Below are 16,005 nucleotides of genomic sequence, written 5' to 3' on the forward strand. Positions count from 1 at the left end.
ATTTGACATTCTACAGCCCGCATATCTTCGTCTTTTTCTCTTCAATTACTTAGAATGAACTTCAGATCATCCGAGAGGCAGAGGACGTGATAGAGAGGAGTTACAGGGAGGTATCCACACCCAAGGTTCAGGACAAGAGCAGCTGGGTTACAGTCAGGGGAAGTAAAGAGAATGGGCAGACAGTGCAGGGATCCCCCATGGCCGTTCCCCTCCAAAACAAGTATACAGTTTTGGATGCTGTTGGAGGGGGGGACCTACCAGGGGAAGCCCATAGCGGCCAGGTCTCTGGCACTGAGCCTGGCTCTGTGGCTCAGAAGGGAAGGGGGGAGAATAGAAAATCAATAGTGATAGGAGACTCAATGGTTAGGGAAATGGATAGGAGATTCTGTGGTCGCGAACGAGACTCCCGAAAGGTATGTTGCCTCCCAGGTGCCAGGGTCAGGAATGTCTCGATCGAGTCTATAGGATTCTTAAGGGGGAGGGGGAGCAACCAGGAGTCGTGGCGCACATAGGCACCACAACATAGCTAAGAAAAGGGATGAGGATCTAAAAAGTGATTTTAGGAAGTTGGTTGGAAGCTAAAGAGCAGGACAGGCAGAGTACTAATCTCAGGATTGCTGCCGGTGCCTGCAGGTGAGGCAAGGAACATACAGCGAGTGCAGCTGAACACATGGCTACAGGGCTGGTGCAGGAGGGAAGGCTTCAGATATGTGGATCATTGGGATACCTTCTGAGAAGGTGGGACCTGTACATGAAGGATGGGTTGCACCTAAACTGGAGGGGCACCAATATCCTGGGTGGGAGGTTTGCTAGAGTCTTCTGGAGGGTTTAAACTAGTTTGGCAGGTGGATGGGAACCAGAGCTACAGATCAGAGGATAGGGCAGCTGTTGAACAGGCAGAAATAATATGCAGCGATTCTGTGAGGAACGATAGACAGTTGATAGGGCAAAATTGCACTCAGTGGAATGGGTTAAAGTGTGTCTGTTTCAATGCAAGGAGTGTCAAGAATAAGGGAGATGAACATCATACAACATACAGTGCAGAAGGAACCATTCGGCCCATCGAGTCTGCACCGACCCACTTGAGCTTCACTTCCACCCTATCCCCATAACCCAATAAGCCCTCCTAACCTTTTTGGTCACTAAGGGCAATTTACCATGGCCAATCCACCTAACCTGCACATCTTTGGACTGTGGGAGGAAACCAGAGCACCCGGAGGAAACCCACGCAGACACGGGGAGAACGTGCAGACTCCGCACAGATAGTGACCCAGCGGAGAATCGAACCTGGGGCCCTGGCGCTGTGAAGCCGTAGTGCTATCCACTTGTGCTACCGGGCTGCCCAGTTAGAACAAGGAATCAGTACTTGGAAGTGCGATGTTGTGGCCATTACGGAGACATGGGTTTCACAGGGGCAGGAATGGTTTTAGATGTTCCGGGATTTAGATGTTTTAAGAAGAATAGGGAGGGAGGTAAAAGAGGAGGGAGAGTGACACTGTTAATTAAGGATTGCAGAAAAGGAAGTAGTCGAGGAGGGGTTGTCTACGGAGTCAGTGTGGGTGGAAGTCAGAAACAAGAAAGGAGCAGTGACTTTATTGGGAGTTTTCTATAGACCCCCAATAGCAGCAGAGAGATGGAGGAACAGATTGGGCGGGAGATCTTGGAAAGGTGCGGAAGTAACAGAGTTGTTGTCATGGGAATGGAGAGTAGGTCTTACAAGGAAAGATTGAGGGTGCTAGGCCTTTTCTCATTAGAACGGAGAAGGATGAGGGGCGACTTGATAGAGGTTTATAAGATGATCAGGGGAAAAGATAGAGTAGACAGTCAGAGACTTTTTCCCTGGATGGAACAAACCATTACAAGGGGACATAAATTTAAGGTGAACAGTGGAAGATACAGGGGGGATGTCAGAGGCAGGTTCTTTACCCAGAGAGTAGTGGGGGCATGGAATGCACTGCCTGTGGAAGTAGTTGAGTCGGAAACATTAGGGACCTTCAAGCGGCTATTGGATAGGTACATGGATTACGGTAGAATGATGGGGTGTAGATTAATTTGTTCTTAATCTAGGACAAAGGTTCGGCACAACATCGAAGGGCCTGTTCTGTGCTGCATTTTTCTATGTTCTATGGTCTATGGGTGACTTCAACTTCCCTAATATTGACTGGAACTTCCTTGGTGCAAATGGTTTGGATGGAGCAGATTTTGTCAGGAAGGATTCCTGACTCAATATGTAGATAGGCCGATTCAGGGGGGAGGCCAATTTGGATTTGGTGCTTGGCAACGAACCAGGCCAGGTGTCAGTTGTCTCGGTTGGAGAGCATTTCGGTGACAGTGACCACAACTCCTTGACCTTTACCATAGTCATGGAGAGGGATAGGAACAGATAGTATGGGAAGGTATTTAATTGGGGGAGGGGAAATTATACTGCTATTAGACAGGAGCTGAGGAGCATAAATTGGGAACAGTTGTTCTCGGGGAAATGCACAACAGTAATATGGTGGTTGTTTAAGGAGCACATGCTGCGAGTGCTGGATAATTTTGTCCCACTGAGACAAGTAAGGAATGGTAAGGTGAAGGAGTCTTGAATGACAAAAAGAAGTGGAGCTTCTAGTTAAGAGGAAGAAGTAAGCTTACATGAGATTGAGGAAGCAAGGATCTGGCATGGCTCTAGAGAGTTGCAAGGTAGCCAGGAAGGAAATCAAAAATGGACTTAGGAGAGCTAGAGGGGGCATGAAAAAGCCCTGGCGGGAAGGATTAGGGAAAATCCCAAGGCGTCCTACACTTGTGTTAGAAATAAAGGGATGATCAGCGTGAGAGTAGGGCCGATCAGGGATAGTGGAGGGAACTTGTGCCTAGAGTCTGAGGAGGTAGGGGAGGCCCTAAATGAATATTTTGCTTCAGTATTCACTAGAGAGAGGGACTTTGTTGCCCTGAGAAGTGTGAACCAGACTAATAGACTCGAACAGGTTGATATTATATTGGATTTCAATCAGGCATTTGATAAGGTTCCCCATGGTAGGCTCATTCAGAAAGCTAGGGGGCATGGGATACAGGGAAATTTGGCTGTCTCGATAGAGAATTGGCTGGCCGAAAGAAGACAGCGAGTGGTAGTGGATGGAAAGTATTCCGCCTGGAGATCGGTGATCAGTGGTGTCCCGCAGGGATCCATTCTGGGACCTCTGCTCTTTGTAGTTTTTATAAATGACATGGATGAGGATGTGGAAGAGTGGATTCGTAAGTTTGCCGATGGCACAAAGGTTGGTGGAGTTGTAGATAGTGTCGACGGCTGTTGCAGGTTACAACAGGACATTGACAGGATGCAGAGCTGGGCTAAGAAGTGGCAGATGGAGTTCAATCTAGATAAATGTGAAGCGATTCATTTTGGAAGGTCGAATTTGAATGCTGAATACAAGATTAAAGGCAGGATTCTTGGAAGTGTGGAGGAACAGAGGGATCTTGGGGTCCACATACATAGATCCCTCAAAGTTGCCACCCAGGTTGATAGGGTTGTTAAGAAGGCGTATGGTGTGATGGCTTTCATTAACAGGGGGATTGAGCTTAAGAGCCACGTTTTGCTGAAGCTTTATAAAACCCTGGTTGGGCCACACTTGGAATATTGTGTCCAGTTCTGGTCGCCTCATTATAGGAAGGATGTGGATGTTTTGGAGAGGGTGGAGAGGAGAGTTACCAGGATGCTGCCTGGACTGGAGGGCATGTCTTATGAAGAAAGGTTGAGGGAGCTAGGGCTTTACTCACTGGAGCGAAGAAGGAAGCGAGGTGACATGATAGAGGTGTACAAGGTGATGAAAGGCATGGCTAAAGTGGCTAGCCAGAGACTTTTCCCCAGGGTGGAAATGGCTTTCACAAGTGACATAATTTTAAGGTGATTGGAGGAAGGTATAGGGGAGACGCCAGAGGTAGGTGCTTTACACAGAGAGTGGTGAGTGAGTGAAATGCACTGTCAGCAGAGGTGGTGGAGTCAGAGTCATTCGGGACATTTAAGTGACTCTTGGACAGGAATATGGACAGCAGTAAATTGAAGGGATATAGGTTAGGTTGATCTTAGATTAGGATAAATGGTTGGCACAGCATCGTGGGCTGAAGGGCCTGTACTGTGCTGTAATGTTCTATGTTCTATGATATTTTGGTTGTACCTTACATATTGCACCCTCTTTAAACTAGAAGTGGTCCAGTTTCAGCAACCACAGAATTCATTCTAAACTTTTAGCGGTATTATTTTTAATTGAGAAAACTTCATTTAATTGAGAAAACTATAACAGAGTATCAAGAAAGTTGAAAAGAGCAGAAAACATTACAAGACATATTGGTTAGGCAATGCCATGCTTCAGGTTTTAAAGGCCACAGATTATTGAATGCATGTCAACATTTAGAGCAGACATTATCCTGTATTCTTTTATCCAGGAGTAGGTATCGCTATTAAAGCTGGTTATACTAATAAGCAGGATACCTACAAGAAGGAGGTGCAAATCCTCGAGGATGGAATGAGAAATCACCAAGGTCTCCCTTGAATCCTGAAACAAATAAGAAACAGATGGAGGATTGTTGGTGCAAAGCTGCATCCAAGCGAGTAAAGCTGAATAACAAGAAAAAAATCATTTTGTGGACATACTTTTCACCACAATTGACGCAAAAGCTGAAAGTTCTCCCTTTACATTCATGGCTGAAGCCCGATATTGGGCAGTATCATCAAAGTCACAACTGAAATGGAAGCAGATTGCAGAATTAAACTCAAAAGAAAACAAAACTAAATGCATAATTTGGCAAAGATATCTCCACAGTTAGCTTTTCAATTCACTATTTTGTCCCCTTTCCTCCTCTCCAGAAGATACTGACCCCAGTAGTTGGGATAGGGTTGCATAAGTGCTGGTCATGATTTAGCAGCTCAATTTGCCATGTCGTTCAAAAAGTAAGTCCTAAAAATTTGATTTTGTTCAATTTCTAAAATGAAATCTGCATGTTAAGCTCTCCAGCTAGTGATCCAGTTGGCACAGTTAATGCACTGCCTATAGTTGCATTTGCTCTGTGCAGGTTAGCTGTCGAAGTGACAGGGGCACTGCAATTACACTTAACAACTCAGATTCAAAGAATGGCACTTTGTGTTTAGCGTGCCATCTGATGATCCCATTACTTGCCAATTGCAATGACATCCACCACTATATTCCTGCGGGTGCTAGCTACTGGATACTTTATGTGGATTTCTGCTTTATACACCTAATGTTTCTAATGCTTTTTATCTGAGGGCAGATAAACAGAATCTGTAGTTTCTCTATGATCCTGAAACTGAACAAAATCTTTATTTGCTCATCACAGAGCTTCTGTGGCTTTACTGTATAAATTGACTCTTAGCGGAGTGAATGGTCTGCAGCCCATAAAAGGCAAGGGGAAAAATCAGAGACACATTTGGAGGAGGCAACAAAGTTAAGAAATGTAACTGCAGCAGTATAATGTTTCTTGTTTAGTGGAAACATCCTTTCCAATTCTGAGACTTCACATAATCTAAGCTAACATTTCAGTGTCGTACTCAGTGATGTAATGTCAGAGCTGCCGCCTTTCAGATGAAACGTTAAACTAAGGCTCTGTGTACTGTCTCACGCCAACATAAATAATCTAATAGCGCTATTTGAAGAGCAGCATGGGTGTTGTCCTGGTGTGTGAACCAACATTTATCCTCCAACCAACATTGTTGAACCAGATTATTTGCTTATTTGTCTGACTGCTGTTTGAGGGACATTTCTGTGTGTAAATTGGCTATTGTGTTTCCTTACTTTACAACAGTGTCTGCATTTCAATCCCACTTTGGAATTTTACAAATGCAAATCAATTGTGCACTAATGCAACAAAGGAGCATGTATCAGTATAGGTAGAACTGATATGTCATGAATAGAAACAATGAAAGTAAAATCCGTGAACATGTTTAAAAGTAGTAACTTTGCAGCTAAATGAGCATTGCCTAAACCAGGAATAAGCGGTTTGATGAGACAAACAGGGCAGTTCTGTAGTTCTGATATCATTCGGTTATTTATAACTGGTGGTAATAGATTCCTGCACCAATTGACTGCAAGGTGTTAGCTTAGCAGTTCTCATTAAGTTGGGCCTTGGAAATGCCAGCATGGGTGAATGAATTTCAATATTGGACAGTGCTATACATAGAACATAGAGCAGTACAGAACAAAACAGGCCCTTCGGCCCTCGATGTTGTGCTGAGCATTGTCCGAAACCAAGATCAAGCTATCCCACTCCCTGTCGTTCTGGTGTGCTCCATGTGCCTATCCAATAACCGCTTTAAAGTTCCGAAAGTGTCCGACTCCACTATCACAGCAGGCAGTCCATTCTACACCCTAACCACTCTCTGAGTAAAGAACCTACCTCGGACATCCCTCTTATATCTCCCACCCTGAATCTTATAGTTATGCCCCTTTGTAACAGCTACATCCACCCGAGGAAATAGTCTCTGAATGTCCACTCTATCTATCCCCCTCATTATCTTATAAACATCTATTAAGTCGCCTCTCATCCTCCTCCGCTCCAAAGAGAAAAGCCCTAGCTCCCTCAACCTTTCCTCATAAGAACTATCCTGCAAACCAGGCAGCAACCTGGTAAATCTCCTTTGCACCCTTTCCAATGCTTCCACATCCTTCCTATAATGAGGTGACCAGAATTGCACACAATACACCAAATGTGGTCTCACCAGTGTCATGTATAGTTGCAGCATAACCCCGCGGCTCTTAAACTCAAGCCCCCTGTTAATAAATGCTAACACACTATAAGCCTTCTTCACGGCTCTATCCACTTGAGTGGCAACCTTCAGAGATCTGTGGACATGAACCCCAAGATCTCTCTGTTCCTCCACATTCCTCAGAACCCTGCCGTTGGCCCTGTAATCCGCATTCAAATTTTTTCTACCAAAATGAATCATCTCGCAGTTATCAGGGTTAAACTCCATCTGCCATTTTTTGGCCCAGCTCTGCATCCTATCAATGTCTCTTTGCAGCCTACAACAGCCCTCCACCTCATCCACTGCTCCACCAATCTTGGTGTCATCAGCAAATTTACTGACCCACACTTCAGCCCCCTCCTCCAAGTCATTGATAAAAATCACAAATAGCAGAGGCCCCAGCACTGATCCCTGTGGTACACCGCTGGTAACTGGTCTCCAGTCTGAAAATTTTCCATCCACCACCACTCTCTGTCTTCTATGTAATAGCCAGTTACTTATCCAATGGCCAAATGTTCCTCTATCCCACACCGCCAACCGATCATGGGGAACCTTATCAAACGCCTTACTAAAATCCATGTATATGACATCAACTGCTCTACCTTCATCTAAACACTTAGTTACCTCCTCAAATAATTCAATCAAATTTGTGAGGAAAGACCTACCCTTCACGAATCCGTGTTGACTATCCCGGATTAAGCTGCATCTTTCCAAATGGTCATAAATCCTATCCTTCAGGACCTTTTCCATTATCTTCCCGACCACCAAAGTAAGACTAACTGGCCTATAATTACCAGGGTCATTCCTATTCCCTTTCTTGAACAGAGGAACAACATTCGCCACTCTCCAGTCCTCTGGCACTATCCCCGTGGACAGCGAGGACCCAAAGATCAAAGCCAAAGGCTCTGCAATCTCATCTCTTGCCTCCCAAAGAATCCTTGGCTATATCCCATCTGGCCCAGGGGACTTGTCGACCCTCAGGTTTTTCAAAATTGCTAATACATCCTTCCTCAGAACATCTACTTCCTCCAGCCTACCCGTCTGAATCACACTCTCATCCTCAAAAACATGGCCCCTCTCCTTTGTGAACACTGAAGAAAGGTATTCATTCAGTGCCTTTCCTATTTCTTCTGACTCCATGCACAAGTTCCCACTACTGTCCTTGACCTGCCCTACCCTCACCCTGGTCATTCTTTTATTTCTCACATAAGAGTAAAAAGCCTTGGGGTTTTCCGACCCACCAAGGATTTCTCATGCCCCCTCATAGCTCTCCTAAGCCCTTTTTTCAGCTCATTCCTTGCTACTTTGTAACCCTCAAGCGACCCGACTGAACCTTGTTTTCTCATCCTTACATACTCTTTCTTTTTCCTCTTAACAAGACGTTCAACCTCTTTTGTGAACCATGGTTCCCTCACACGGCCATTTCCTCCCTGCCTGAGGACATGCCTATCAAGGACATGCAGTATTTGTTCATTGAACAAGCTCCACTTTTCATTTGTGCCTTTCCCTGACAGTTTCTGTTCCCATCTTATGCTCTCTAATTCTTGCCTAATCGCATCATAATTACCCCTTCCCCAATTATAAACCTTGCCCTGCCGTATGGCCCTATCCCTCTCCATTGCAATAGTGAAAGACACCGAATTGTGGTCACTATCTCCAAAGTGCTCTCCCTCAAACAAATCTCACACTTGGCCCGGTTCATTACCCAGTACCAAATCCAATGTGGCCCCTCCCCTTGTCGGCCTATCCACATTTGTGTCAGGAACCCCTCCTGCACATACTGTACAAAAACTGCCCCATCCGAACTGCTCGACCTATTGAGGTTCCAATCAATATTTGGAAAGTTAAAGTCACCCATGACTTATATATAAAGTCACACATGACTTATATGCTATATAGTAAATCATTTTAGTTCTGGCAGATGAAAATAAGACTCATCAGGATGCACCCCTCAGTTAAATTTTCCTTGATTTGCCAGCCAGCAAATAATGAACGTGGATTGAAGAATTCTTGCTACGTTGAAATCAAGTTTTGAAATCGGTTGAAATCAGATGGGTAGGCTGGAGGAAGTAGATGTTCTGTGGAAGGATGTATCAGATAATTATGTCAGGCAGGGAGGAAGTGGTCGAGCAAGGGAACCGTGGTTTACTAAAGCGGTCGAAACACTTGTCAAGAGGAAGAAGGAGGCTTATGTAAAGATGAGACGTGAAGGTACAGTTAGGGAGCTCGAGAGCTACAAGTTAGCTAGGAAGGACCTAAAGAGAGAGCTAAGAAGAGCCAGGAGGGGACATGAGAAGTCTTTGGCAGGTAGGATCAAGGATAACCCTAAAGCTTTCTATAGATATGCCAGGAATAAATGAATGACTAGGTTAAGAGTAGGGCCAGTCAAGGACAGTAGTGGGACGTTGTGCTTGGAGTCTGAGGAGATAAGAGAGGTGCTAAATGAATATTTTTTGTCAGTATTCACACAGGAAAAAGACAATGTTGTCGAGGAGAATACTGAGATTCAGGCTACTAGGCTAGAAGGGCTTGAGGTTCATAAGGAGGAGGTGTTAGCAATTCTGGAAAGTTAAAATAGATAAGTCCCCTGGGCCGGATGGGATTTATCCTAGGATTCTCTGGGAAGTTAGGGAGGAGATTGCTGAGCCTTTGGCTTTGATCTTGAGTCATCTTTGTCTACAGGAATAGTGCCAGAAGACTGGAGGATAGCAAATGTTGTACCCTTGTTCAAGAAGGGGAGTAGAGACAACTCCGGTAACTATAGACCAGTGAGCTTTACTTCTGTTGTGGGCAAAATCTTGGAAAGGTTTATAAGAGATAGGATGTATAATCATCTGGAAAGGAATAATTTGATTAGACATAGTCAACACGGTTTTGTGAAGGGTAGGTCGTGCCTCACGAACCTTATTGAGTTCTTTGAGAAGGTTACCAAACAGGTGGATGAGGGTAAAGCAGTTGATGTGGTGTATACGGATTTCAGTAAAGCGTTTGACAAGGTTCCCCACGGTAGGCTACTGCAGAAAATACGGAGGCCTGGGATTCAGGGTGATTTAGCAGTTTGGATCAGAAATTGGCTAACTGGAAGAAGACAAAGGGTGGTGGTTGATGGGAAATGTTCAGACTGGAGTCCAGTTACTAGTGGTGTACCACAAGGATCAGTTTTGGGGACACTGCTGTTTGTCATTTTTATAAATGACCTGGAGGAGGGCGCAGAAGGATGGGTGAGTAAATTTGCAGATGACACTAAAGTCGGTGGAGTTGTGGACAGTGTGGATGGATGTTACAAATTACGGAGGGACATAGATAAGCTGCAGCGCTGGGCTGAGACGTGGCAAATGGAGTTTAATGCAGAAAAGTGTGAGGTGATTCATTTTGGAAGGAATAACAGGAAGAAAGAGTACTGGGCTAATGGTAAGATTCTTGGCAGTGTGGATGAGCAGAGAGATCTCGGTGTCCATGTACATAGATCCCTGAAAGTTGCCACCCAGGTTGGGAGGGTTGTTAAGAAGGCGTACGGTGTGTTAGCTTTTATTGGTAGAGGGATTGAGTTTAGGAGCCATGAGGTCATGTTGGCAGCTGTACAAAACTCTGGTGCGGCCGCATTTGGAGTATTACGTGCAACGCTGGTCGCCGCATTATAGGAAGGATGTGGAAGCATTGGAAAGGGTGCAGAGGAGATTTATCAGAATGTTGCCTGGTATGGAGGGAAGATCTTATGAGGAAAGGCTGAGGGACTTGAGGCTGTTTTCGTTAAAGAGAGGAAGGTTAAGAGGTGACTTAATTGAGGCATACAAGATGATCAGAGGATTAGATAGGGTGGACAGTGAGAGCCTTCTTCCTCGGATGGTGATGTCTAGCACGATAGATAGAAGACAGATATCAGAGGTAGGTTCTTTACTCCGAGAGTAGTAAGGGCGTGGAATGCCCTGCCTGCAACAGTAGTGGACTCGCCAACACTAAGGGCATTCAAATGGTCATTGGGTAGACATATGGACGATAAGGGAATAGTGTAGATGGGCTTTAGAGTGGTTTCACAGGTCGGTGCAACATCGAGGGCCGAAGGGCCTGTACTGCGCTGTAATGTTCTATGTTCTATGTTCTAAGCCCTATAGTGATAGTTATATACGTGTTGAAATATCTTATTGCGATTGTTACGACACCCTGAACTAGTGCGCGGTCGATTCCAGCGCTGGAGTCCTGACACAAGTGAATTAATCAATAATTTAAAATTCCTGAAACCTTGGCCCTTGGCTGCCCAATAATTTACAGTCACCAGTTTTGTAGGTGGAAACGCAATTACTGTTTGTTAATAACAGAAATAAAGAAGAAATATGCAGGAAATACAATGGAATAATAGCAAGCTAACCTTCTACCCCCCCCCCTTTAAATGTCCCACCCTTTACCCACACACACACACACACACACACACACACACACACAAGACAAGCAAACACAGAGGGGTGAAAAGGAGTGAAAGTGAAAAAGATTAAGGTAAAAAGGATAAGAGTTCTTGCTTTCAATGTTGAATTTCTTTGCCGTAGGCTTTACTCCCAGAACATTGATTGACTGAAGCCACTGGTGCATAGTTGCTGATGGTCTTCTAGCAGAAAGGGGAGGAGGTGGCATAGTGGTATTGTCACTGAACTAATAAACCAGAGACCTAGAGTAATGTGCTGGGGACCCAGGTTGAAAACCCACCACTACAGATGGTGAAATTTGAATTCAGTACAAATCTGGAATTAAAACCCTAATGATGACCATGAAACCATTGTTGATTGTCATTAAAACCCATCTGGTTCACTAATGCCCTTTAGGGAAGGAAATTTGTCATCCTTACCTGGTCTGGACTACATGTGATTCCAGATCCACCACAATGCGATTGAGTATTAACTGCCCCCTCAAGGGCAATTGGGGATGGTCAATAAATGCTGGCACAGCCGGCGACACTCATATCTGATGAACAATTTTTTTTTAAACATTCACAGGCAGTAGGATTTCTTCTGGAGTGTATCTTAGCCTTTATTGAACAGAGCCTTTAGCTCAAAGGTCCACCCTTGAGTCTACTTCTCTCTTAAGATTCTTTGTCTCACATCAAACTTAGCTTCCAGCCTGAGTTTTAATCTCAATCCTTTGCATAAAATGGCATGCAGCCTTACTGGAAAGAGAAAGCAGGTCTTATACTGGGTTTTTAGTGAGAATTCGTCAAATCTTTTGAAGAGTGAGTTAGTATTCCTCCATCCAAATTGAAGAATTGAAAGTGAAATAAGAAAATTAGCCCTGTGACTCAAAAGCATCATGGGGTGATGGTGAGAGCCTCTCTTGTTGGAGATGGCCATTGCCTGCCATCTATGTGTCGTGAATGGTACTTGTCAGCCCAAGCCTGGACATAGTCCAGGTCTTGCTGCATTTGGACATGAACTGCTTCTGTATCCGAGGAGTCGCAAATGGTGCTGAACATTGTGCAGTCATCTGCGAATATCCCCACTTCTGACCTTATGATGGAAGGAAGATTATTGATGAAGCAGCTGAAGATGGTTCGGCCGAGGACATTACATGGATACATAGAAGATAGGAGCAGGAGGAGGCCCTTTGGCCCTTCGAGCCTGCTCCGCCATTCATCACGATCATGGCTGATCATCCAACTCAGTAGCCTAATCCTGCTTCCTCCCCATAGCCTTTGATCCCATTCTCCCCAAGTGCTATATCTAGCCGCCTCTTGAATATATTCAATGTTTTAGCATCAACTACTTCCTGTGGTAATGAATTCCACAGGCTCACCACTCTTTGTGTGAAGAAATGTCTCCTTATCTCTGTCCGAAAAGGTTTACTCTGAATCCTCAGGCTGTGACCCCTGGTTCTGAACACACCTATCATTGGTAACATCTTCCCTGCATCTACCCTGTATGGTCTGTTACAATTTTATAAGTCTCTGTGAGACCACCCCTCATCCTTCTGAGCTCCAGCGAGGACAATCCCAACCTTGTCAATCTGTCCTCATATGACAATCCCGCCATCCCTGGAATCAGTCTGGTAAACCTTCGCTGCACTCCCTCGAGAGCAACAACATCCTTCCTCAGAGAAAGAGACCAAAACTGCACACAATACTCCAAGTGTGGCCTCGCCAAGGCACTGTACAATTGCAGCAACACATCCCTGCTTCTATACTTGAAACATCTTGCAATGAAGGCCAACATACCATTAGCCTTCTTTACCGCCTGCGGCACCTGCATGCTTACCTTCAGCGAATGGTGCACAATGACACCCAGGACCCGCTGCACACTCCCCTCTCCCAATTTACAACCATTCAAGTGTGAAATGAATAACCTCACACTTATCCAAATTATCCAATGGGATCTGCCATTGGTTTGCCCATTCACCCAACCTGTCCAGCTCTTGCTGTAGAATCCCTGCATCCTCGTCACAATTCACCCTCCCACCTAATTTGGTATCATCTGCAAACTTTGAGATGTTACATTTTTTTCCCTCATCCAAATCATTAATATATATTGTGAATAGCTGGGGTCCCAGCACCCATCCCTGTGGTACCCCACTGGTTACTGCCTGCCAATTTGAAAAGGACCCATTAATCCCTACTCTTTGTTTCCTCTCTGCCAACCAGTTTTCTATCTACCTCAATACATTTCCCCAATCCCATGCGCTTTAATTTTGCACAATAATCACTTATGCGGGTGTCAAACGCCTTCTGAAAGTCCATATATACAACATCGACTAGCTTCCCCTTGTCGACTGTACTGGTTACCTCTTCAAAGAATTGCAACAGATTTGTCAAGCATGATTTTCCCTTCATAAATCCATGCTGACTCTGACTGATCCTGCCACTGCTTTCTAAATGTTCCGCTATAATGTCCTTGATAATAGATTCAAGCATTTTCCCCACTACCGATGTTAGGCTTACTGGTCTATAATTCCCTGCTTTCTCTCTACCTCCCTTTTTGAATATTGGAGTGACATGAGCTACCCTCCAATCTGCAGCAACAGTTCCAGAGTCTACAGAATCCCGGAAGATGACCACCAATGCATCAACTATTTCCAGAGCCACCTCCTTAAGCACTCTGGGATGCAGATTCTCAGGCCCTGGGGATTTATCCACCTTCAATCCCATCAGTTTTCCCAGGACCATTTCTCCACTAATGTTGATCTCCCTCAGTTCTTCCCTCTCACTAAACCTTTCATTCTCCAACATTTCTGGGATTTGTGTCCTCATTTGTGAAGACAGAACCAAAGTATGCATTCAATTGCTCAGCCACTTCTTTGTCCCTTATTATGCATTCCGCTGTTTCTGTCTGTAGCGGGCCTACATTTCTCTTTACCAATCTCTTTCTCTTCACATATCTGTAGAAACTCTTAGTGTCAGTCTTTATGTTCCCTGCAAGCTTCCTTTCGTACGGTACTTTCCCCTTCTTAATCAATCCCTTTGTCCTTCTTTGTTGAATTCTAAACTGCTCCCAATCCTCAGACCTATTATTTTTCTTGGCCAATCTGTATGCTTCTTCCTTGGATCGGATACTATTTCTAATTTCCATTGTGAGTCATGGATTGGCCCTCTTACCCCCTATACTTTTGTGAGGAGGAACTCCAGAAATGATGTCCTGGACCTGAGATGATTGACCTCCAACCACCACAACCATCTTCCTCTGTGCCAGGCATGACTCCGACCAGCGGAGAGTGTACCCCCTGGGCGGGATTCTCCCAGCCCCGCGCTGGGCCGGAGAATCCCCACAACCGCGCCACGCCGCCCTCAAGCCGGCACGCGATCCTCCACATCTGGTCACAGCCGGCAGGAACTCTGCGCGCAGGGTTGGGGGGGGGGGCGCCTGTGGGGGGAGGGGAAGGGGGCTCCGACCTCGGGCGGGGGCCTCCGATGGGGCCTGGCCCCGATTGGGGCCCACCAATCGGCGGGCTGGCCTCTCGCTCCCCGGGCTTGTTTTCTTACCCGCCGGCCCCTGAACTCCCGTGCCATGTTGCGTCTGGGCCGGCACGTTGAGGGAGGCCGCCGCGCATGCGCGGGTTGGCGGCGGCGCCATGCGCATGTCCTCCTTGACGCCGGTGCCACTGCGCATGCGCGGGTTGGCGCGTCGCACAGTTTGCACCTGTATGGGAGGCTGGAGCGGCATGAACCGCTCCAGCGCCGTGCTGGCCCCCTGTAGGGGCCAGAATCGGTACTCCCAGCGGCCCGATCACGCCGTCGTGAAAGGCGACGGTGTTTCCGATGGCGTGGACGCTCTGCCGCCGAATGGGAGAATCCTGCCCCCTGATTCCCATTGACTCCAGTTTTGCGAGGCTCCTTGAAGCCATCCTCGGTCAAATGCTGCTTTGATTTCAAGGTGGTCACTCTCACCTCACCTCAGGTATTCAGATCTTTTGACCCATGTTTGAACCAAGGCTGTAATGAGGTCAAGAGCCGAGTAGCCCTGGCGGAAGCCAAACTGAATGTCCATGCGCAGGTTATTGGTTTAATTGTTGTGTCAGAGTTCGGTGCTTGGTTTATTTATAATTGCTGCATTACTTTTTATGCTTCACTAATTCAAAGTCATTGTGGATTTTTAACCCTTGGTGCTCATAGACACAAAATTTAGGGCAATAATTTATGATTTATATACCATACTGAATAGTCAAAAGATTTCTAATGTTGACAAATGCAACCCATTAATTGCAACAGAAAATATTTTTTAAATGGATGCCTCAGTGAATACATAGTGCATGTTGCTTGATAGTGCTGTTGATGACCCCATTGCTGATGATCGAGTGTAGACTAATGGGGCAGTAATTGACCAGGTTGGATTTTTCCTGTTTCTTGTGTACACGACATACCTGGGCAATTTTCTAAATTGCCGGATGGATGACAGTGTTGTAGCTGTACTGGAGCAGATTGACTAGGGGTACGTCAAGTTCTGGAGCACTATTATTGCTGGAATATTTTCAGAGCCCATAGCCTTTTCAGTGCTTTCAGCCATTTCTTAATAACATGTGGAATGAATTGAAAAGGCTGATGACTCGCATCTGTGACGTTGGGACATCTGGAGGAGGCCGAGATATTCTACTCGGCAATTCTGGCTGACGATTGTTGCGAATACTTCAGTCTTGTCTTTTGCACATATGTGTTGGGTTCTTCCATCATTGAGCATGGGGGTGTTTCTGGAGACTCCTCCTCCAGTGAGTTGTTTAACTGTCCACCATTCATGGCTGGATGTGGCAGGACTGCGGAGCTTCGATCTGATGCGTTCATTGGGGATTCGCTTTGCTCTGTC

The 16,005-nt window shown here is 45.6% G+C and overlaps 1 protein-coding gene across 3 annotated transcripts in view; it reads right to left on the reverse strand.

Annotated features, from left to right (window-relative positions):
• myom1b (myomesin 1b) overlaps positions 1-16,005 on the reverse strand; it is a 246,733-nt gene that overhangs the window by 118,629 nt on the left and 112,099 nt on the right. For all 3 annotated transcript variants that reach the window (XM_072467909.1, XM_072467907.1, XM_072467908.1), the window contains 2 exons: positions 4,631-4,719; positions 4,473-4,532 (listed from right to left, as the gene is read on the reverse strand). In XM_072467909.1, coding sequence (XP_072324010.1) covers positions 4,473-4,532; positions 4,631-4,719 — 149 coding nt within the window. The remainder of the gene's footprint in view (positions 1-4,472; positions 4,533-4,630; positions 4,720-16,005) is intronic.

Source organism: Scyliorhinus torazame, chromosome 11, assembly GCF_047496885.1.
Source record: "Scyliorhinus torazame isolate Kashiwa2021f chromosome 11, sScyTor2.1, whole genome shotgun sequence".
In the NCBI taxonomy this organism is placed as follows: Eukaryota; Metazoa; Chordata; class Chondrichthyes; order Carcharhiniformes; family Scyliorhinidae; genus Scyliorhinus; species Scyliorhinus torazame.